Source organism: Grammomys surdaster, unplaced genomic scaffold (assembly GCF_004785775.1).
Source record: "Grammomys surdaster isolate TR1022 unplaced genomic scaffold, NIH_TR_1.0 980, whole genome shotgun sequence".
NCBI lineage: Eukaryota > Metazoa > Chordata > Mammalia > Rodentia > Muridae > Grammomys > Grammomys surdaster.
In genome coordinates, this window is record NW_021605399.1 from 116,917 (window position 1) to 141,595 (window position 24,679).

Here is a 24,679-nt window from a genome sequence, read left to right on the forward strand (position 1 = left end):
CACTGTTTCTAACTCCTCTACTACAAGGTTTTATCTTGGCAATATGCATTAATCATATAATATTCATGTCAAAACTGATTTAATCTTTTGTATTTTTTATATGTACAATTTCTTGTGAGATAGCTTTAAAAGTTTCAATTCAAAATTTCATTTTGAGTAAAATTTTAGGAGCAAGTAGAAGTTGAAATTACCATTATTTTCTGTTCTGGTATATAAAAATATTATCATTAATGAAGAGAACTAGATGATGTATATTATTATATGAAATAGCTTATGATTAAATTAAAGATAAAATATTCTAAAATATGTAATAGATATGAATTAATAGCTCATACATTACATTTTTAACTAATACTTTTAACACGTGAAATTTTTATTACTCAGTATCCATACTACAGAGATAAAGATCAAGGAAACTAGGATACAGAAAAAATGTATCTCTTATAAGAATGTTTATATTTCAGTTGTTGAAAAAAAGTAAGCACAGAGATATATCATGCGATGATTCAAGTTAGAGTTTTTCTGACATTTCTGATCATTGAATAAGGTAATAAAACTCTGTCACAGTCTCTGTCTCTCACTGTATTTGTCTCAGTCTCTGTCTCTTTGTCTATCTCTGTCATATATATATATATATATATATATATATATATATATAGTGTATATGTACATATATTTATCTAACATACCTGAGCGATAGCATTCAAATAATATATTGCATTTAGATACTTTAATGTGAAATATATAGTAACTTCCACATCTAAAAAGATTACTAATGTATATGTAAAGTATAATGTTTCTAATAGTAATATAAGATATAAGAAAATAAGAACATGAACAGATATGCATTTGGAAAGACTATAGACTATAGGAATACAGAGAAATGGAAAGCAACATATCAGAAGCCAAGCAAAACATGACATGTATGTTCACCATCAAGTTTCTTCTTTTCAAGAAAAGATATTTGAATCATGATCACTATGTGTTGTGAAGGAAACCAAATCCAACCAAATAGTCACAAAGCAAAAAGGCAGAGAACAAACTATGCCCCCATATAGTAACGTGTGGCTATACATCAAATGTTATAGAATATAGGTCCAAACCAATGAAATCAACAGCTACAAAAAATTGGAAATCAACAGCCATGTAAAATCCAAACATAAGAACAGAAGACAGAAAATCCTGTGAGGACTAATAAGTTCAGACAAAGCTCATGTTAGCAAGTGATCCCAAACCTTGGAGATATGATACAATTAACTATCTTGTACTGAATTGAACAAGTAACCTAGAAATATAGTAGTTAACTATGTGAGCATAGATGGATACGAAACTAACATTTTTTACATTGACTTAGTTAATTTTTATATTGAGTACATTTAATACAATAAACTCTATTAAAGAGTATCTCTTAAACAATGTAGTTTGTTATTCATACACTCAATAAAAGACATATGCATTAAGATTTGCAGTACAAAGCTTGAATTTTCATTTGTATGCATTTGTGTTTTTCTATTTTAAGTTTTTCGACCACATCAGTAAGCTATTGTGTAATTTTCTCAGTGCCATCATGATATCTTTGTTCCTCAGAGTATATATAATGGGATTCAAAGCTGGAATCAAAATGGTGTAGAAAAGAGACAGCAGCTTCCCCATTCCTTCTGATTGACTTTGTTTGGGCTGTAAGTAAGTAATACTTGCTGTTCCATAGAACAAGACCACAACTATCAGATGGGAAGAGCAGGTGGAAAAAGCCTTGGTCATCCCTTTGGCTGAAGACAGTTTCATAATGTTGCAGATAATCTTGATGTAGGAGAAAATGATTAGCAGAAATGGAACCATAACAAACACCACTGCAACAACATAGACTGCAACTGTATTCATAAAGGTGTCACCACAAGCAAGCTTGAGAAGTGGGGGAATATCACAGAAAAAGTGATCTATTCTGTTAGAAGCACAAAAGTGAAGAGAGAATATCTGGTAGGTCTGCCCAATTTCTACTGGAATCCCACTGATCCAGGAGGCAGCTACCAGCTGTAAACATACCTTATTCTTCATGAGTAGAGAATATTGTAGAGGTTGGCAAATAGCCACATAGCGATCATAGGCCATGGCTGCTAGCAAGAGGCACTCTGTGCCTCCCAACATGAGGACAAAATACATTTGTGTTGCACAGGCAAGCACAGAAATGTTTCCTTTTAGTGTATATAGATCCATAAGCATTCTTGGGAGAGTAGCTGTTACATAACAGATTTCCAAAAAGGAAAAGTTGCTGAGGAAAAAATACATAGGGGTCTGGAGAGCAGGGTCAGTCTTTGCTAACAGTATTATAATGCTGTTGCAGAACAGAATAATCATATACATGAACAAAAATATCATAAACAGCACCCACTGCAGATGAGGAACATTAGAAAACCCAAGAAGAATAAATTCCATCAATGTAGAGGTATTCAGTTTTTTATCTGTAGGCATGGTAAATTTGAAATAGATAATTTAATTGCAGTTCAAAGAAATTTAATTCTTAAGATAACTGAATCATATGCACATATACAACATGATATGGTAACTCCCCATTCACCTAACTCAGATTCTGATAGTTAAGACTTCAAAAATCAATGAATATTTTGTTTAAATCACTTTAATACATAAATATATGAAATATATCTGACTGGAATATGTATTATGATATGTATGTATGTAAATGTTGTAATTTAGTAGTGTATATTATGAACAAATATTATTTTACACCTGAGAGATAATTGTGTTATGATATGTTTTAACACTTTTTCTGTGTTTCTAATATTTTACTTGTCATTCCATCTTCTTCTCTACAAAGATTTTTTCCTTGAAAGTTTTTGTAACTGCTCATTCAAAATGAGTTTTTAAGTCTTCTTTTTAATATTCCAACAAGACTCAATATTTTGAAAATGTAATTTTCTGATGAATAGATCATTTATGATGATGCTACTTTTTAATCTTCTATTCTTAATTATGCCATGTATAGAAACCTTAGCCTCAGCACTCTGCTCAGCAAACTTTTCCACTAACAGCTGTTATCCAAGGTTTGAAAATTTTTAGTTCAGGCAGGATACGCAACACAGAGTTATAAAACTTTCCTATTCAAAGAGACTTAAGCTCAACTGACAGCCATATACAAAACAAACCTAATGTTTTTTATACGATGAACTCTATGTCAGTGAACATAAACTGTTATTCAGACTGCATTTTTGTGGAGCTGTTCCTCATGTGGATTTGTTTTCTACGATTTCTCTCTGAAATTCAGAAAACTTCGTGTACTTATTCATTTTATTAGTTCTAGCTTTGAGATAATGTCAAACACAATAATTGCACTATTAGTGTCACTAGTATTATTTGAAATAAGTAGTTTCAATTCACAATTAAGAAATTGAATAAATACAACTAATCATATTAAGTAATTATGTATGTTACGATGATATCCTCTGCATTTAATGTTGTTTGTTTCATTGTTTTTGATTTTTCAAGCTGAAAAGTATTCTAAATAATACACCTTAGCAACAAAATAATATATTACCTTCAGAGAACTTCATCAAGTTACTTATGAAAATGCAAGTGGCTTTTAGCCTGTGACTTAACAGACCCTCCTCAGGAACACACTCTCCCATCAAAAAGTGACGCCTGGCTTGGGGCACTCAGTACTACTAAAGTAGTAATATACTATCCCTGGGGAATACCTTGGCTCGTGTGTTAATATAATTTTTAGTAGACACTCAGATGGTAATTGCTCTGGCTTTATTTCAGAGACAGGATTTCTAAATGGACCCATCTCTGTCATCAACCCTTGCTGTTATAGATGACTCTCCCTTCCTAGAGAGTTCCTTTGAAAGTGAAATAATATTTAATTGCTTAGATTTACTTAATAGAAGGAGATGCACTATCTCAATCTGTAGAAGTTGAGGACTATGGTAGCATGGCTTTGTTTCCTGTTATATATCTCCTGACTCATAAAGTCAGGCCATCTTGTCCTAAAGGAAAATGAGCCATATGTTCTGCACTACACCTGAGCTCTCCGTCTTCCATATTTACAGTAGCATAAGCCCTTTTCAGAAGCAGAATTCATAGTTCTAAACTGACTTTAAAAATATAAGAATAACCATCAGCATGAACTTTAACAGAGTTTTTAGACATTTCAGGTATTTATGGATCACATCTTAAACACAACAAAATCACTCTGCAATTGTCTCATGGGTGCAGTAATATTTTTTCATTCATCCTACTTACATTCCTATGACTGTTTGAGAGTGCTTTAATAAAATATCATTGTCTTTATTTTCTGAATTCTGCTTCTTTTTACAACAAAATGCCTGCCAAGCACTATATCTCCATACATGTTTTATCAAAGTATGCCTTCTGGTTTATTCTATATTATCACAAAATAACCACCTAAATATTTTGTGTTTCACTCAATTATCACAATGCTAGAAATTACTGCAGAAACTAAAATGTTGCATTGCCTAGTTGTTGTAAAAAAAATAAGTTAACCTAGAGTTTCAGTGTAGTACAGTTGTGTGGTCAATAGTTAGGAATTCTGGTTCTTCCATTTCCTAGACAATAATCCTCATCACATAGACAACTGGATCTCAAAATAAGACTTGAAAAACAAACTTCATAAGAAAATACATAGGGTCTGCATATGTATATACTTGCCTGCATGTCTGCTTGCATGTGTTCCTGCATAATTGTGTGTGTGTGTGTGTGTGTGTGTGTGTGTGTGTGTTTGAAGGCAAGAGTCATATGGGTAGAACTTTCAAGTGTCAGTTCTCTCTTTCCTCTTCTTAAGGAAAGGTCTTTTTTATTTTTTCTGCTGCTTCAGGGTATACTTCAAGTTAGTTGACCCGTGGATATCCAGCTTCTCTCTCTGCCTCCCATCTCATTGTAGGAATGCTATAATTACATATGCACACCACTGATTCTAGCTATTTTAAAGGCCCAGGGAATCAAACCCAAGATATTTGGCTTATAAGGTGAGCACTTAACATTGCAAAGAATTACCTGGGCCTCCAAATCTGCTTTTTGAAAGTCAACTAATAACATATATATCATTTTCAATTTGTGTGAGCCACAAATAAAGGATCTATTGAGATTTGTGCAATTTTCCTGTGACTTGAAAAAATATAATTAATGGTTCCAGATAGAATATGATAGAGCTGGTATTGGTGGCTTTAAGACTGTCATACATAATATCAATATGTTTGGAAAGAATCAATGTTCTTCAGGAAAATTCTTGCATTTGCTGCAAGAAAACCAGAGTGTTTCAGTAGTTTTCCAAAGCCCAAAGATTATTTCTCCAGTTCTTTAGCATTAATTGAATGTCTTCAATACTTAATTATAAATTTTAACTTTCTTGTCAAGATTTTACAATTCTCAATAGGTTTGTGTAAGGCAGAATACTTAGACAGTTTACAGATCTAAAGCCAGTGCCTTTAAAGCTTGTCTTTTAAAATTCCTTACTTAAAACACTCATAGAGGTAATTGATGGAAACTAACTTTAGTAGTTTCTGATAGTCTACTCTATCTAGATGAAGTTTTCCAATGCAGAAGTATATAATCTAGTGCTACAACATGGCGAGTTCATTGCTGGTCAACTCTCGCAGAATGTCTTATTGAACTTAGACTACTTGGTAGGTTCTTTTTTATTCCAAGCTTCTCCACTTTTTTCTTCCAGCCTATCAACACCTTAACACTAGATAGGAGAGAAATAAGAGTATAGAGGGAAGGAAAGAGATCCCTGAATGAAGTCAGGAGTTTGAAAGGTAAGTTGATTACCTTGGGGCTAGATTGAACTTTGCTGTCAGGATATTTAATTTCTTCTTGTTGTTTCTTCTTTGCACAGGACTACTTAACAAACTCCAGCCAACAATAACCAAAAACAACCACCCACCCAACTCTTTGGGATCTAGCATTTATATATGTACTGAAAAGTCCCCAGAATTCCAAATGTACTAAATTGTAGAAACTATCTACAGCTGGCAAAATCACATCCCTGTTAGAGCACAAGGCAAATCATAGTCACCTGCTGTGGAGATCTGAAGCAGCACCATATCTGACACCTGGGATTAAAATACAAACATATTCTTATTATATTTCTGTTATTATTTTTAAAGAAACAAAAATTCCAAAATTGTTCGGTTATAGTCTCAGTCTTTTAACTACCTTTGCAGATACTTCAAACAGAGCAAAAAAGACACAACATAACACCTTTATTTTGTGTCACATTCAATATTTAAAGGCAAATTTCAAAGAAAAAAGTCATGGTGTTTTATGAAAATGTTTATATTTAATATATTCAACAGCAGAAAAACTTAATTTACATGAGCATGTGTTAAATTTTTTTAAAAAATTTCAGTTGTGTTTTATAGAGTCTTCCTCTCATTTGTGAATTTATAAAACTACCAACATAAAGTTTTTATAAAATTAACTCTATGCTTAAAACATAGAAATGATCTTTAAAATTACGCAACACTGGAGACAAATATCCAAAAGCATTCCAGAACTAAGATTTAGAACTTTTAAAACACCAACAAATGTTCTCTCAAACAAATACTTTTTCTACACTCTTCATCCAGGGTATCAATTATATCAGTTATGATCCACAGTCTGTGAGAATGTATACTTTGGGCATATACAGTCTTTTGCCTTGAATGAAGAGTCTGTTTTACTTGTATCAATATAGTAAACCAATAATTCATTTTAGAATAAAGTTCATTGGCTGAGGAAGCTTTGATTTTTGTTTTTACTCCTATATTATTGACGTTTTGGTTGACTCAAAGTTCCTGTGCTTGTAAAGATATTTTGTACAGTCATTGATAAATGTATCTAGCACACATTTTCATTTCTTCCAAGTCTTATTTAGGATTGGAATGATGATTCAAATGAAGACTTTTAGTAAAGTCATAATGTGTCCCAAAGTGTTTATGCTACTTCACATTTCAGATGGTAGTAAATGAAATTTTATTTATTATTTTTAAATATTTTAAGTACTTGAAAATTTTATTCATGTATATAATATGTAAAGGTCATGTCCACACCTTCTTTTTTTTCTCCAATTTGCCCCTAACTTTTTAATGTGCTTTTGTTACCAATATCATGTCTTCGTAATTATAATTTTCTCTATCTCACTATCTCTAGTTAGTACTTCCCATATGCACATGGATGTGATGGCATCTACTGAAGCATGAGCTTCTGTTTTCAGCATGGAGACATGTTAGCCACTCCCATTCCATGCTGGATTCTCTTTATCTGATTTAATGTGTTTCAGGTTTCACACGCATAACAGAGTTCATGATTGCAAGTTCCATCTCATATTCTAAAGACAGCATTTCTGACATTCCTTCCCTTCCTTCACCTTTTCCATTCTTCCCACTGCATTTCCTGCCTTGTTCTCTGACCTTTTTGTATAAAATAGATAAAGCAAATGTCCCATTTGGAGCTAAGTACCCACACCAACAGATTTTCAAGATTTTGATCATTTCTGGCTTTAAGAACAAGACTAGATTTTATAAATGCTAGAAGCTTCCAGGCCTAGGTCCAGGGATAGTTAGAACACATAAACAAAAGCTCTGGGCTCATCCCAAGCCATGAGTTAATAAATATTGGGTTCAGTTCTCATCTCATCCCTCATCTGAGGAAATAAAAGCAACATTTATACTTACAGCAATACAAAAGGACAAAGAGTACCAACGACAGGCATAAGAGTCAGAGATCCAACCATCACCATGAAAAGGAGTCCTATTAAAAATAATAAGCTAAAACTTATATACTCAAAGGACCTGACAAAAAATTTGTAGCCTTTGTGTGCTTGCATCTTCAGTCTCTCTGAGTTCATGTATCCTTTGACTAGTTGATTCCAAGAGGCTTGATATTCTTGTATTCTCCATACCCTCTGCTCATAAATTCTTCTGCCTTCTTTTTTGTGGTTTTCTGAGGTATTACCAAAAAGAATTAATGAAGGCATCTCCCCCCTCTCTCTCCCTCTCCCTCCCCTCTCTCTTCCTTTCCCCCTCCATCTCTCTTCCTCTCCCTCCCTCCCTCCTCCCCTCTGTAATATTTGGTTATGGGTCTCCTTGTAATATATGGTCTCATCTGTTATAGGAGGAATTTTCTCTGATGATGACTGAATAAAGCACTTATCTACGAATCCATCAGAATATGATGAGGAGTTTTGATACATATTTTAGACCTGTTTAGATTTATGCTTAGATTTACCTTGGATCTCTGTGCTGTCTATTCCTCTTGTCCTTGGTTACCCAAGTAATGTCTGGTATAGGTTTTTTCTTTTAGAGTGGGCCTTATATCAAATAAGACTACTTCCATAAGTTTTGTGCTACTGATATCCTAGCATATTTTCCACACAGAGCAGACTAAAGGTCAAAGAGTTTGTTGTGGTGCTGGTGTTTACATTTCTCTTTTGGTAGCTTACAGAGTACCTTCCCTCTCCAAAGGGACTAGAACATTGTATTGAAGGCTCCATGTAGGCACATTCTTGACTTCTGCATATTCAATGAATTGTGTGGGTGTTTTTCACAGCAATGGGTCCTGCTCTCAGTTTTTGGAAAGCAATACTTTATATTAATAACTGCCTGGGCTGCTGGCAGATTTTTTTTTTTAGGATCACCTTTGATGTTCCTAATTTAATGCAACTCATTCCCATTACTACTGCATTATTTGCTGATAAGAAGTGTCTAGTTGAGACAATGTATCCTTCATTATTATGAGATCTCCTTAGCATTACCATATATTTGAGGAAGTTTCCACTGTGCTAGGTTCTCATACCATCCCTCAACTATTTCTCGTTTTCAGCTCTTTCCCCACATTTTCTCCTTCTACCCTCTCTCCTTCTGATCTGATAGTCCTATCTCTGCCTTCAACTACCTCTAATCTTCCTGTAAAATCTATTCTATTTCCCAGTATGACAGAGATCTATGTGTCTCCCCTAGTCCCTTCCACTATATCTAACCTCTCTGTGGTCTACAGATTGTGACGGAATCAGCTCTATGTATTAAAGCTGTAACTATCAGATGAGATGAGCAAGTGAAGAGTCCCTTATATCTACCTCCAGCTGAATAAAACTTCAGAATGTTGCAGAAATATTCACAACACAACAAAATAAATATCACTAAAACAGCAAATATGGGGTTAATTATTCACAAATGCTTCTCCACAGGCAAGCTTGAATAGTAAATATATGTCACTAAAGAAGTGATTGATTTTTCTTGACCCTCCAACAGGCAAAGATAAAATCTGGTAAGTTATCCACCAACAATGAAAAAGACCCTCATCCAACAGGCAACCATCATCTGTACCTAGAATTTGTGGCTTATGAATGCTACATACATCAAAGACTTGCAAATGGCCATGTAACGTTCATAGGCCATCACAGTAAGTAGGAGGCACTCAGTGCCTGAATGAAAAGGGTCATAGAACACCTGTGCTGCACAGTTCAGAAAATAGATGTTTCCTTTTTAAGTACAAAATTCTAGAAGAATTTTGAGATGGTGACTATTACATAACAGGTTTCATATCTTTTTATATCTGCCTGTTTCTCACTTTTTACAAATCAGTCTCTAGATTTTTCTTTGGAGTTTTTTTCTTTTAATTCATAAAGAGTTTTAAGCTCTCCGTTTCTACCACAGTAGTATCTTTTCCTTAAATCAGCTCTTTCTTTTCTTTTTCTATTAATTAATTTATTTATTAATGTATATTCTGATAATGGCTCTTACTCCCCTGGTTTCCCCTCAGACAGTCCCTACCCACAACTGCCTTCCTTTTCCTCTGAGAAGGAGGCCCTCCCTAGGTGTCCTGCCATCTTGGCACATCAGATTTCTGCAGGGCTAGCTTATACCTTACACTGAAGCCAGACAAGGCAACCCAAATATAAGAACAGGATCCAAAGGCAGTCAACAACTTTAGGAACATCCCGCATTCCAAGTTGGAGGACTTCCAAACTGCATATCTAATTCATATGACCCAGGAGCATAGGCCTAGCCTGTGTTTGTTTTTGGTTGGTGGTTCAGTCTCAGAGAGTTCAGAAGCATCCAGATATGTCGACAATGTTAGTCTTCCTGTGGAATTCCTATCTCCTCCAGGACCTTCAATTCTTCCCCTAACTCTTCAAAAGGAATCCCTGAGCTTCAACCAGTGTTTTGTTGTAGGTCTTTGCATCTGGCCTTATCTGGCATCAATGGGAGGGAAAGCCCTTGGTCCTGTGTAGGCTTGATGCCCCAGCATAGGGGAAAGCTAGACGGGTGAGGAAGTGGATGAGTGGGAAAGCACACTTTTGAAAGCAGGAGGGAGGGGGGCTTTGTGGAGGGGAAACCAGAAAGGGGATAACATTTGAAGTGTAAATAGATAAAAGAACCAGTAATAATAAAAATACTATGAAGAACATGGTTGAGCAAGTGTCCTTATCGTATATAGTAGGGCATCTTTTGGGCATATGGGTATTGAGGTAAAACTATTCTCAGTTTTCTGATTGACTTCCAGAGTGGTTGTACAAGTGTGTACTCCCATCAGCAGTGGTGGAGTGCTCCCATTGCTCTACATACTCAAAAGCATGGACAATCATTTGAATTTTTTTACCTTAGCCATTCTCATTGGTGTTTAATGAAATATGAGGGTCTTTTTGATTTATACTTTCCTTATGACTAAGGATATTGAACATTTCTTTAAGTTTTTCCTCTGCCACTTGAGAATCCTTTGTTGAGAATTATCTGTCTAGATCTGTACCCCATTTTTGAACGAATTACTTTATTTATTTACATTTCAAATGTTGTTCCTCTCTCTGGTCCATCGTTGATGAGGCTTCCACCACATCACCTCTGCCCTTTGCCTTTAAAAGGCTCCTTCCTCACCAACTCATTCACTCTCACCTCACCCTTTTAACATCCGTCTTCTCTGGTGCATCAAGCCTCTACAGGACCAAGCACATTCCCTCTCACTGAAGCCAGAAAATGCAGTCCTCTACTACATACATAACCTGGCCCATGTATGCTCTTTGGCTGATGGCTTAGTCCCTTGGAACTCTGAGTGGTCCAGTTAGTTGATGTTGTTCTTCCTATGGGGTTTCAATCCCTTTCAGTTTCTTCAATCCGTTCCCTAATTCTTCCATAGAGTCCCCGGGCTCAGTCCAACGGTTGGCTGTTATTATCTGCATGTGTCTCAGCCAGGTACTGGTAGAGTGTCTCAGAGGACAAATATGCCAAGCTCATGTCTGCAAGCACAGCATAGCTTCAGCAATAGCATCTGGGTTTGGTGTCTGCCCATGGGATGGATCCTAAGTTTATGGGGGCATGTCACTGGATAGTCTTCCCTTTATTCTCTGCTATATTTTTAGTCCATGCATTTTCTTTAGATAGGAACAATTCTTTTTTAATTGAGTTATTTGATTTGATGGTATCTAACTTCCTGAGTTCATTATATATTTGAGATTTTAGCCCTCTGTCAGATATAGGGTTGGTGAAGATTTTTCCCAATCTGTAGGGTGCTGTTTTGTCTTATTGACAGAGTCCTTTGCCTGAGAGAAGCTTTTCAGTTTCATGAAGTCTCATTTATTAATTCTTAATCTTAGAGCCAGAAGCATTAATTAGTGTTCTGTTCAGGATGTTGTCTTCAGAAAAGATGTTCAAGATTAAATCTCAGTTTCTCTTCTATTAAATTTAGTGCATCCAGTTTTATGTTGAGATCTTTTATCCAATTAGACTTGAGTTTTTTGCACGGTGATTAATATGTATCTATTTACATTCAGACATCCAGTTGCTTGATGATTTGCATAAACACTACCCAGTCATTAAAAATGTTTACTTTTTTCCACTATATGGTTACTTTCCATTGTATGGTTTTGTCTTCTTTGTCAAAAATCAAGTGTCTGAAGGTATGTGGGTCTATTTTTTGTCTTCAGTTTGATTTCTTTGATCAACCTGTCTGTTTTACACCAATAGTTTTTGTTATTATTGCTCTGTAGTATAGCTTAAAATCAGGTATGGTGATACCTCCAGCAGTTCTTTTATTGTACAGGATTGTTTTAGCTATCCTGATTTCATTTGATTTTCCATATGGAGTTGAGACTTGTACTTGCAAGGTCTGTAAATACTTGAATGGGAATTTCATTGAATTGCCAGATTGCTTTTGGTAAATTTTACATTTTTAATATGCTAAATCTACTAATCCATGAGCACGGGGGTCTTTTCTTCTGCTAATTTCTTCAAAATTTTTCTTAAGAGATTTGAAATTCTTGTTATACAAGTCTTTCACTTTATTGATTAGAATTACACAACAATATTTTATATTATTTGTGGCTATTACTAAGGGTGCTGTGTCCTTGTTTTCTTTGTCAGACCATTTGTTGATTGTATAAAGGAGGGCTGCTCGTTTTTTGGAGTTAGTCATCCAACCACTTGGCTGAAGATGTTCATCAGCTATAGGAATTCTTTGCTGGAGTTTCATAGCTTCAGTCCTCGGAGCTCTGAAGTATAATAAGTCAAAAGTAAAGTTTAAATAATGAGAAGTTTGCAATTATTATTATTTTGGCTACAGGCCTGGGAATAGGGAAGCTTGAAACTTTGGGGAACAACTGTAATTCTTGATTCTTTGTGGAATATGGTTATTCTTTTGAATCTGATTTGACTATGATTATACAATGTGATTTGTCTACCTGCTTTTGGAGAAAAAGAGGTGAGAGAGCATGAGAAGAGCATGTGAAGAGTGAGTTAAGAGAGAATGTGAAGAGTGAGTGAAGAGAGAATATGAGGTGTGTATAGAGAGTGCATGTGTTGTGCATGAGATGGGTGAGATGTGTGTGTGTGTGTGTGTGTGTGTGTGTGTGTGTGTGTGTGTTAGTGAAAGAGGAATGCATAGAGATGTGTTGGAGTGTGAGAGTTCAAGAAAAGTGCACAAGAGAAAAGCAGAGTGGGCAGGAGAATGCAGAGTGTGTGGAGCTTATGAGTGAATGAATGAGAGAGAAAGAAAGCAGAGAGTGGGAGAAAAGAGATACTTTAAGCCTTGAAAAATTTCCTGCCAGCTTGTACCCAAAAAAGTAATCTGTGTATATTTATTATGATCCTTCCATATATCCCTGCTTCCAGTTGAGAACTCAGATCGTGCGTCAAGGCTGGATCCCCGTACTTCTATGATTTTCTTAAGACATTTTTGGAACCTTGGATCTGAAAATCTTCAATTCTTATTATTTTTGGTCTAACTATAAAGAATCTTGGCCTGACAATGGTGGCTGTTACAGGTTTCATCTTGTAAGGTGAGGCTTAAATCCAATGAGAAAGTAGTTGGTTGCTCCCATGGTGTTCATGTCACTATCCTACCAATGAGCGTATCTTACCAGTGTAGCTATTATAGTATCTCTTAGCTTTCATGGCTGGTATGAATGATGATTACTTTTGTTCTCTACAAACATGTCTGGCACTATGAAAAGCTATAAAAGTCAGTGAAAAGGCACAAAGCTTCCAGATCAATACCAATTTGTTTTCCCCACACTCTTTGAGTAAAGGAAATGATGTCTTCAACATGTGATCTTTCAATCGAGTTCTAGAAGGTAAACAAAAGTGATGGCAATACCTTGTATTGTTTGTTGCCTCACTACATGGTAATTTGTTTGTGTATATATATATATATATATATATATATATATATATATATATATATATAATATAAAATCTTTTAGATGTCATATTTATTTATATGTATATTATATACACATTTATCTATGTATATATTATATTTTAGAAAGTTTTTTTATTGTTTTATATCATCTTTTACTTTTAAACATATAGTTTATTCTACTTTAAAACAGTTCACAGATATTTACTTATGCAAAAGGCTTTCTATGAGCCATTTTCTGAAACTGAAATGGACAGATACGATGAAATAAAATCATGAAATTTCCTAAAACTGCTTTATTCTGCGACTTTCACACTAAACTTCATTTAACTTTATGGACAATGTTATCCTGGGATTGCTTATTGCCAATTTTGTTGCCTTGGTGACACACCTGGGGAGAAGGAAACAGGGAGGAAGGAAACACAATTGTAGAATTACCTCCAGATGACAAGTAGAGATGTCTGTGTAATATTTCTTTTTTTTTAATTGGACATTTTATTTATTTACAATACAGATGTCATCAGCTTTCCCCATTTCCCCTCCCAAGAACACCCTATCCTATACCCCCTCTTCCTTTATGCTTTTATACCATTTTTATTACATGCATGTATTAAGTTAAGTTCTAGGTTGAGGGTCTAGCAATACAATAGATGTTAATAGTCAAGGAACAAGCAAGACAATAAATACAAATAGTCAAAGAAAAAGCAAGAAATTAAACCCAATTATGTGAACATTCCCTTGATCACTGTTTCTAAAGGCTTATCTGGATGACCAAATTATCTGAGCCTGCTTCCCTATATTAGCTCAAGGTCATTTTCATGTCTGAAGCCTACTTCCTTTCCTACCTGAAATTACTTCTTTGTTCTAGTCTAATGTTAGATTTCTGCTTGAATCCTACTTCCTTGTCTTGTCCATTGATGTATTCCTGCCTAGCAGCCCATTTTCTTGTCCTTGGCCCATGTCAGCTTCTTGCCAGGCAGCCCCAAAGGCTCTGCACCTATCTCCCTTTTGAATTTTGCTAACTAGACAGAGCCTGCCTTAGGTAGTTCTGACATGAATGCCTTCTTTACCCGTCATGGAATATACATTATCAAAAACAATGCACTTATGTCTTAGGTTGGTAAGGCTCTGTGCAGAATCTTAACCATCCTTGGATTGCCAACCTGTTAATTTAATAACTCTGTCTGGGAGTCCATTTTCAGGTTCAAGCCATGTACTTTGGCTCCTAGCCTGTTGATATTGTTAAAGATAAGCTTTAACAAAATGGGCAGGAATAAAACTATCCCCAGAACAAGAAGGGCTAGCCTGATCAAGCTATACATGCCGTTCCTTAGGTTTGACCAAGATGGAAACACTGACCTCAGGCCATGGATAATTTTATTGGCATTATCTACAACATCAAAGCTCAACAGATCAACATGTTTTAAATTCATAATCTCACTATGAAAAGTTAAACACCCAGAGAAGTGTTAGGATTATGCCAAATATCCTCAGGTGTCTTTAAACTTTTTTTCTAATTATAATGACAAGCATTGTGAATTTCAAAAGTAATACTACTCCAGTGATATTTGTCATAACACTTGGGATGGCTCCTAACTCTTGAAACCTGAACCTCCTTCAGATAACTGGAATGGGTTATAAAGCATCATTTGTTGCTCCAGATACCTATATAAATCTTTTTGTATACTCAATACATTAGTAACATTTGTTTTGCTAGATGGTTAACAAAAATAGTTGTCTTAACTCCTGTGTCAATGCTATTGCAGAAGCAGTGGTGCTAGCAATAAATGGAATTGAAGCTGTTATACAAGCAATAGTCAAGACCTCTACCCTCTTGTTTCTGCTTAAAGCCTAACTCACTTCTTCAAGGACTTTCAAGTTTGTTCAGAGAAGCAAGGTTTTATAATAGTCAGGGCAGTGAGAAGAAAGCTGGTTGATAGACCCCCATAACAGATATGCTGATTTCAACACACTAACACGATTGGAAATTATACAGTCAACTTACAATAAATTCTGTAGCAGAGAAAAAAAAACAATTTTAGCTTAACAATTAAAAAAGCCTTAAAACATAAACTAACCCTTGTTTGAAATCCAGATCCTGTCCCAATTTTATTTCTTGCTATCATAACATCATACTGAACTACAGCTAACTTCCAAAGTTTCTGACAATGTCCAGATCCAGCCTTCCAAATGTAGACTTTTATTTCCAATATTGGATTGATTTCTAGATCAGTACATAATTTGAGTCCTAATAGCTGATCACCTTTAAGAAAAATACAAGAGACATTATAATTTCTCTTTTTGGTTCTCTATCCCACAAGGTCTAAACACTTGAGGCAAAGAAGCTTGTCCCATCTGGGATATAGTCAAGCAAAGGTGGGTCAGGAACATATGTCCAATACAGCTTCCCAGTAATCCTTGTCAGGGCACTCAGCAAGCTCATAGGTCAGCAAGAGTATGTCTCACCAATCTTTTAAAAGTTCCATTGGCCTCTTCCACAATACCTTGTCCTTGATGATTAGATGAAATCCCTGTAATAAATTGTTGACAAAAAGTCTCAACTGCTTGACTACAATTCCCAGACCATTACCTGTTTTCTTTAATTGGGTATTTTATTTATTTACCTTTCAATGTTATCCCCTTTCACATTCCCCACCCCCAACCTCCTTATCCCATTCCCCCTCCTCCTACTTCTAAGAGGTTGTGTCCCCACCATCCCCACATTCCTGCCTCCCTGTTCTCGAATTCCCCAACACTACAAAATACAAACTTTCAGGGAACAAAGTCCACCTCTTCCACTGAACCTGCCAAGATCATCCTCAACTACCTATACAGGTGGAGCCATGAGTCCCTCACTTTCTGTTCTCAGGCTGGAGGATTAGACACTGGGAGCTCTGTTTGAGTATTTTGATACTCCTTCTAGGAAGGACCGAAACACCCCCAATTGGTCTTCATTCTTCATGAGCTTTTTGGGTCTGTGAGTTGAATCTTGGGTATTTCAAGCTTCTGGGCTAAAATCCAATAATCAGTGAGTGAATACCATGTATGTTCTTTTGTGAGTGGATTACCTCACTCAGGATATTTTCTAGTTCCATCAATTTACCTAAGAATTTCTGGAATTCATTGTTTTTAATAGCTGAGTAATATTTTATAGTGTAAATGTACCACATTTTCTGTATCTATTCCTCTGTTTAGGACATCTGGGTTCTTTCCAGCTTATGGCTATTATAAATAAGGCTGCTATGAACATAGTGGAGCATGTGTCCCTGTTTTATGTTGAAACATCTTTTGGGTATATCCCCAGGAGTGGTATATCTGGGTCTTCGGGTAACACTATGTTCATTTTTCTGAAGTACCACCAGAGTGATTTCCAGAGTGGTTGTACCAGCTTACAATTCCATAAAAAATGGAGGAGTGTTCCTCTTTCTCCATATCTTCACCAACATCTGTTGTCACTTATGTTTTGATCTTCGCCATTTTGACTGGTGTGAGGTGGAATCTTAGGGTTGCTTTGATTTGCATTTCCCTGATGACTAAGGATGCTGAACACTTCTTTAGGTGGTTCTGAGCCATTTGAGTTTCCTCAGTGGATAATTCTTTGTTCAGCTCTGTACTCCATTTTTTAATAGGGTTATTTGGTTGTCTAGAGTTTAATTTCTTCAGTTCCTTGTATACCTTAAGTATTAACCATCTATCAGATGTAGGATTGGTAAAGATCTTTTCCCAATCTGTTGGTTGCTGTTTTGTCCTATTTACGGTGTCCTTTCCTTTACAGAAGCTTTGCAGTTTTATGAGGTTCCATTTGTCAATTCTTGATCTTAAAGCATAAGCCATTGGTGTTCTGTTCAGGAACTTTTCCCCTGTGCCCATGTGATAGAGACTTTTCCCCATTTTCTCTTCTATTAGTTTCAGTGTATCTGGTTTTATGGGGAGGTCCTTTATCCATTTAGACTTGAGCTTTGTATAAGTAGATAAGTATAGATCAATTTGCATTCTTTTACATGCTGACCTCCAGTTGGACCAGCACCATTTGTTGAAAATGCTGTCTTTTTCTTCTGGATGGTTTACCTCCTTTGTCAAAGATCAAGTGACCATAGGTACGGGAGTTCCTTTTTGGGTCTTCAATTCTATTCCATTGATCATCCTGCCTGTCTCAGTTCCAATACCATGCATTTTTAATCACTATTGCTTTGTAGTACAGCTTGAAGTCAGGGATGGTGACTCCCCCAGAAGTTCTTTTATTGTTGAGAGTAGTTTTTGCTCTCCTGGGTTTTTTGTTATTCCAGATGAAGTTGAGGATTGCTCTTTCTATCTCTGTGAAGAATTGAGTGGGAATTTTGATGGGGATTGCATTAAATCTGAAGGCTGCTCTAGGCAAGATAGCAATTTTTACTATATTAATCCTTCCAATTCATGAGTAAAAGTGTAGGTTTTGTCTCCTTCCAAAATGCCTTCTCATAAATCGTATGCTTAGGACTTTATCTTGAGTTCTAGAAGGCACTTTTATATTAGACTTTTGAACAATTTTGAACTCTTCATGGTCTTTAACAATAATTTATAACAATGTATTTTCTTATTACATGTTCATGAGAATTGAAAAAGAATGCTATTTTTGAAGATGAAATCCCTCCAAATGGCTTATTAGCTTCCAGTGGGTAGTAATATTTAAAATATTTGAAATATAAGCCTATGTATATGCAGTAGATTACTGAGAAGTTGTCATTGGTAATGACTTGTATGACCTGGCTCCAAGGACAAATTTATGTATATCCCAGTATTAACCACTTGCATAGTCATGATACAAAATGTCCATTTTCCAAAAAATTCCTCACGATTCTTCTCTTCAAGTCTCAAATACTGAAAAGAAACTGAAATTTACTCTTCTGGAACCCAATAATATATCATATCTTAAGTTTTATAAAAACATTAAAAATTTTTTTGATCTTTACCACTAATTTTCTGTAATAATTGTAAAAGTAACTTCTATTTCCTGTGATAAAGGGGTCAGATGAGGGTTTTATACAAGCTGTGTATACATATATATCTTGGACTGATCTCAGAACATTTCCTTCTCTGTTCTAACTACCCTTAGACCTAGCCCAGGAAGTTTCTAACTTCCATGAAATCTAATCTTCTGCAATCCTAGACCTTCAAGGCTTCATATTCTAGCCTCTGTCTTCTAAGCTAAACCTAGAATGTCTTAACCCTTGAGACTTACTGCTGATAAGTTATCTCTTTCTAGTTCTTTCTGAACTATTGTTGGCTGATTCAGCTCAAAGTTCCTCTCAAAGCTGACTGATTTAAACTGGCTTTTCTTATTTTCTCATTAAATTGCTCTGCTTGGACTCAAACTAACTCTGTTAGTCAATTCAACCTCTGGCTCATTCTCATTCTCTGGCTTCTTCTGTCTTTACCTCTATCCTGACAGTTAAAAATGTTTCCTCTCTCTCTGTCTTTCTGTCTCTCTTTCTCTGTCTCTCTCTGTCTTGCTGTCTCTCTTTGTCTCACTATTTCTCTCTGTCTGTCTCTCTCTCTGTCTGTCTCTCTGTCTGTCTCTGTCTGTCTCTGTCTGTCTCTGTCTCTGTCTGTCTCTGTCTCTGTCTGTCTCTGTCTCTCTCTGTCTCTCTCTGTCTCTCTGTCTCTCTCTCTCTCTCTCTCTTAATTCACCTCTCTTTCTCTCTTTTCTGTCCTCATCGGAGTTTGGGATAGTCCATCTCTGACTCATTCTTTAAAATCTTTCTCTGATTTGTAACTTTGCCCCTCAAAAGATGTCATTTTCAAACATTGCTGCTTCCATCTATAAACTAACCTTACTTTCATTGTTTAAGGTATGTACTTACAGTATGTCTGTATTAAAGCCAGATCACATTGTAATCCAGACTGTCTGCCTTCCATCTGGATCACGAAAACTTAAATCTTTGGATGTAATCTCAAAGCAGTCATGTTGCTGAATCCAAACAACCACTTCTTGGGATATTGGTTTTAAATTAACTATCCCATGTGTTCTAATCACAGAGTTAAGATGTAATCGTATATTATCTCTTTGCTTTTCAAGTTAAATAACCAGTATTGACCATAGTAATATATTTATTTCAAATTAGAATATTTTATTTGTTGATAAAATTTTCAAATATGAAAAGAACTAGGAATATATCTCTGTTAAGTGTATTTACAAAACATAAATGATGTTCTGTTATATTAGAAATTTAAAAGTTAATAATAACACATACATCACAGAACCAATATGCAATGCAGAAACGATAATTTTAAGTCACATCATATAGTATGTTACAGACCTAATTACATCATATTTTATCCCAAGTTTTATGCAAGCAGTGGTTGCTTTCTGTGTAATTTCCTATTATTTGGAGGAAGCTTAAGGTTAGGGTTTTTCTTCCCATAAAAAGATTCCCATTTTTTGAAATGATGAAATATTATTCATGTTTCTTATCATCATATTAACTGTAGCTAACTGTATGGGAAAGGAAAGAAGAATTTTTTCTTTTACTCTTCTTGTGTGTATTACATCCAACCTTCAGTTCCCCCTTTCTGCCTCCTCTTAGTCCCTCCACCTCACCTCACCTCTCCCGAGCTCCACTTCTACTCTTGTGTCCCTTCAGAATACAGCAGACCTCCCAGGGATATCAACTGTGCAAAGCACTATATTTTAAAATAATACTAGGTGCATATCATCATATCAAAGCTGAAGGAAGTAACTAAGCAGATGTACACAAGTATCCCAAAATATCCCCGAAGCACGCAAAAGTATCAGAAAAAAATAACTTGAAAAATACAAGGACAAATATTTTATAAGAACATTTTGGCACTAGCAAAGTACAACTATTTCTTATTGACTTAAAAAGCCTCTTTTTGCCAGTATAAAGCAAGGAGAAACACTGATGTTTAAAAGCAAAACATTGTTAATAAGCTTGCAGATATGTTTGAAGCATAGAGTCCACTAAGAAAACAACATAATATTATTTTTTTACTCATTTACAAGATGAAATTATATTCTAATTAGATGTTCAAAAACATAATTTATCTGACTTTAATTGACTCACAATGCTAACAATCTGGTAAATAATTTTCTTAGTGCCCCTGTGACATCTTTGTTCCTCAGGCTATATATCAAGGGATTGAACATTGGAGTTAAAATGGTATAAAACAGAGAGAGAAGTTTGTCTGTCCCCTCATACTTATTGGACTTAGGTTTTAGATAGGTGATACTAGCTGATCCATAGAATAAAAACACAACTATAAGGTGGGAAGAGCAGGTAGAAAAGGCTTTTGTCCTTCCTGTGTTTGACGGCAACTTCAAGATGGTTGAGATGATCCTGCTGTAAGATGCAAGGATTAACATAAATGGGACAGTGACAATCAATACAGCGAATATAAAGACCACAATTTCATTCACAGCGATGTTCCCACATGCCAATTTGAGTAGTGGAGGTATGTCACAGAAGAAGTGATTAATTTGGTTAGATTCACAGAAAGGCAGAGACAAAATCTGATATGTCTGCCCCACCTGAACAGGAATACCAATGACCCAGGAACCAACCACTAGCTGGGTACACACCTTGGGACTCATAACTACAGGATAGAGCAGAGGGTTGCAGATAGCCACATAGCGATCATAGGCCATCACAGCCAGGAGGAAACATTCAGTGGCCCCCAGGATAAGGAATAGACACATTTGTGTTGCACAAGCAAGAAAAGAAATATTTCCTTTCAGTGTGAAGAGATCCATAAGCATCCTAGGAAGAGTGACTGAAACATAGCAAATTTCTAGGAAAGAAAAATTGCTGATGAAAAAATACATGGGGGTTTGCAGAGTGGGCTCAACCCTTGTTATTAGAATGATGATGCCATTTCCCAGCAGGATAATTATGTAGATGAAGAGGAAGATTCCAAAGAGAAGCCAGTGCAACTGGGGAATATCAGAAAATCCCAAGAGAACAAATTCTATAGGTACAGTAAGATTTGTGCCTGTGATTTTAAATTTGTTTGCTCTTTGTAGGTTCACATATTTAGATTGCATTTTCTTCTCAAGCCAAATTGGGATTGTGTTTCCGTCTTTATAACTTCTAAGGATTTTTCACTTTTTTATTTTTATTTTTAATTTTGGGACTCTTGAAGGTTTTTATTGTGCGTGATGACTCTGGAACTAGAAGCAGTGAATTTATATGAATAAAGAAACAGGTTTATACATAAAGTCTCCCAAATGAGTTAACCATGTTAGATATATATATTAATTGTATTACTGAAATCTATAAAACTGTGCATTTTTATTCATTTGCCATAGCAGAAGGGAAACTCATGTGGACTTGATCTTGCTGTTCCTCTCTGACACAACTTACCCAACCTCCCTCTCTCCCTCTGTATCCATGGCCTCAGAATTTGTTTAAGCTAGTTCCCAACTTTAATAAGGATTAAAACTTTCAAAATATTACTTATCTTTGAATTTCAAAAATAGCCTTGATGTCTTGGAGGCTTTATTCTTAACATTTTTATTTACATCTCAAATTTCATTCTCACATGCAGTATGAGGTAAAAAGGACTTAAGGTTTTGCTTCATCTTCCAGTGACAGAATAAGAGTTTCCATTTATTTGTTTCTGTGTATGTAATCTTCAAATACATAAAATATTGAGGCTGGCATCATTTTCGAGGATTTTCTCTTTTACTTGTATAGTAATAAATATATGACTGTAACATCAGTACATATTTTAATTAATAATTAAAATCTATTAAACAAAAATACTCACCTTATGTTTTTATTAGTTAATATCCTAAATTTGGCAACCATAATATTAATATCAGTTATTTCAAAGGGTGGGAAAAAAGAGATGTTGAGGAATAAAAGCAAGGAATAAATGTTATAATGCCATTAAAATCTCAATCAATCAATTAATCATTTATCATACGACAGCTATGACATAAGACACCAAAGTTTACTCATCTGTGGTCACTGTCACATTGTTCACAGTAGCCAGGAGATTGAAAACAAAGCTGAATGTCTCTGAACATATATTTATATAAAGAATATGTGGTTTGTGTACACGATAAAGTGATATTCAGCTATGATGAAAAATATAATCATGAAGCTTGCCAGTAAATGAATAAAAGTAGAAAATTGTATATTATATGAGGATCCGGAAATACAAACAGCACATAAAAACTATTAGTTGTAGAAGTCAGTCATGATAGCCCCCTTTTTGTGAGCACTCCATAACCTCAATAATAGTGTCAGGCCTTGGGGCTTTCCCTTGAGGTGAATCCCATTTTGGGCCTCGAGTCAGATGCAGATATTTACACCCAACTAAAGAACAGAAGATGCTGACCTCTGTAGTTAAATTAGGAAAATCCTGGAAGAAACTGAGGAGGAAGGTGACCCTGTAGGAAGACCAGCAGTCTCAATTAGCCTGAACTTCCTAGATCTCTCAGACACTGGACCACCAACCAGGCAGCATACACCAGCTGATATGAGGCCCCCAACACATATACAGCAGAGGACTGCTTGGTATAGGTTCAGTCATAAAAGATGCACCTAACCCTCAAGTGGCTGAAGGCTCCCGGAGAGTTTAGAGGCCTGGAGGGGTAGAAGTTGGGGTGTGGGGAGATCCTTGTGGAGACAAGAGGGTGAGGTATGGGATATGGAACAGTCAGAAGGTGGACAGGTAGGGGGATAAAATCTGGAGTTTTAAAAAAAAGATTAAATAATAATAAAAAGCCTACTATTTTAAATCTGAATTAAAAGTACTTTCTGACTTATCATGTCTGAAATATTTAAATCCCCTTCTACTGATGAAATACACAAGGTTATTTCATTTCAACCTGGCTATTTTTAAAATTTCTATTATGTCTATCTCTCTCCACCTCTCTCTCTCCCTCTCTCTCTCTCTCTCTCTCTCTCTCTCTCTCTCTCTCTCTTTTGTGTGTGTGTGTGTATGTGTGTGTGTGTGTGTAGTATAGATTGAGCAAAATGAGTTGTATACATTTCACAGCACACATTGGAGATCAGAAAATATCTTCTCTTAGTTTGTTTTCTTCCTGCAGTACATGGAATCAAGAGATTGGATTCAAACCATCAAGTTTAGTAGCAACTTTCCTTACCACTGAACTATATTTCCAGACCTCATCTTTGAATATTCTTTATATAACCACTTATTTCTGTGTATTCATTACCTCAATATATTGTTTTGTAACACTGAGTTCTAGTTCAGAATCCTATGAATGCCAGATTAAGTCTTCTGTTGTTGTTTTATTTATTTTTTACGTGATGTCTACTCCTAAATATGTAGAACTCAATGCATGTGTAGCTCTTGGAGAAGTCATCTTGTTTCTTGTGAGATTGCCATTGAGTTTCATACATAGAAGTGGGTTAAATGCTTTTTAATTAAATTTTATAGTTTTATGTAGTAAAACCAAGTTGTTTGTGTCCTCACTATTTATTGCACAGGAAGAAAAGAAGTCTGAAAAAGTTTACATAAAGCAATGTGTTATAAAACAATTCTATAACCCAAGTTCTTAGAAGGTGAGGTAATTGTATTTGTGTGAATTCAAGGCAACCCTTGCTCTAAGATTAAAAGATTAAAATATTTTCTCATAAAATCAAACATTCTCCTAACTATAGATATTGGTTTAATGCACAGTTTTCTTTGTTGTAAAATTTTATTATATTTTTCTTTCTGTCACATTTTTTATATTTTTTTTTTGAAAAAGGCTTCATTCTTTTTGCCTGTCTATTTTGTTGACTTTCTACTTGTTAAATAAAAGACTTAAGCAAATATATGAAAGAAATAGGGTTGGAAAATGAAGATGATATTGTAACTGGTATATGCTATTTTCTCACCCCCAAAAGGAAAAATCATATGTATATATTACACTCTGTCTTTTGTGGTAGGAAAATATGCAGAGATAGGTATGGAAAAATAATCACACTGTTCTGCTGAGTAAAAGTTTTAGGAATACTCAGAAATCCTAACTCAATTATCAATTATGCAATCTGGATTTGAGAAACCTCTTCTAGTCTATATAAGC

The 24,679-nt window shown here is 35.3% G+C and overlaps 2 protein-coding genes across 3 annotated transcripts; both read right to left on the reverse strand.

The window, feature by feature from the left end:
• Positions 1–1,470: 1,470 nt before the first annotated feature.
• Positions 1,471–4,650, reverse strand: LOC114634549 (olfactory receptor 10AG1-like). Of its 2 annotated transcripts, XM_028783132.1 has the most exons (2): positions 4,587–4,650; positions 1,471–2,459 (listed from the first exon to the last, which is right to left on the reverse strand). In XM_028783132.1, exon 2 carries the CDS (start codon positions 2,431–2,433, stop codon positions 1,510–1,512), a length of 924 nt encoding a protein of 307 aa, XP_028638965.1. In that variant the 5' UTR covers positions 2,434–2,459; positions 4,587–4,650; the 3' UTR covers positions 1,471–1,509. The 2 variants fall into 2 exon arrangements, with proteins under 2 accessions (XP_028638965.1, XP_028638964.1); XM_028783131.1 differs by lacking the exon at positions 4,587–4,650 and having other exon boundaries at positions 1,471–2,527.
• A 16,048-nt stretch (positions 4,651–20,698) lies between these two features.
• LOC114634552 (olfactory receptor 10AG1-like) lies at positions 20,699–21,679 on the reverse strand. Its single transcript, XM_028783136.1, has one exon. The coding sequence runs from the start codon at positions 21,677–21,679 to the stop codon at positions 20,699–20,701; it is 981 nt and encodes a 326-aa protein (XP_028638969.1).
• Positions 21,680–24,679: the final 3,000 nt, after the last annotated feature.

What these genes read in the sequence shown, in the direction of transcription:
- LOC114634552 (XM_028783136.1), bottom strand. Translation starts at nt 21,679, where the DNA reads ATGCAATCTAAATATGTGAACCTACAAAGAGCAAACAAATTTAAAATC.
- LOC114634549 (XM_028783131.1), bottom strand. Translation starts at nt 2,469, where the DNA reads ATGCCTACAGATAAAAAACTGAATACCTCTACATTGATGGAATTTATT.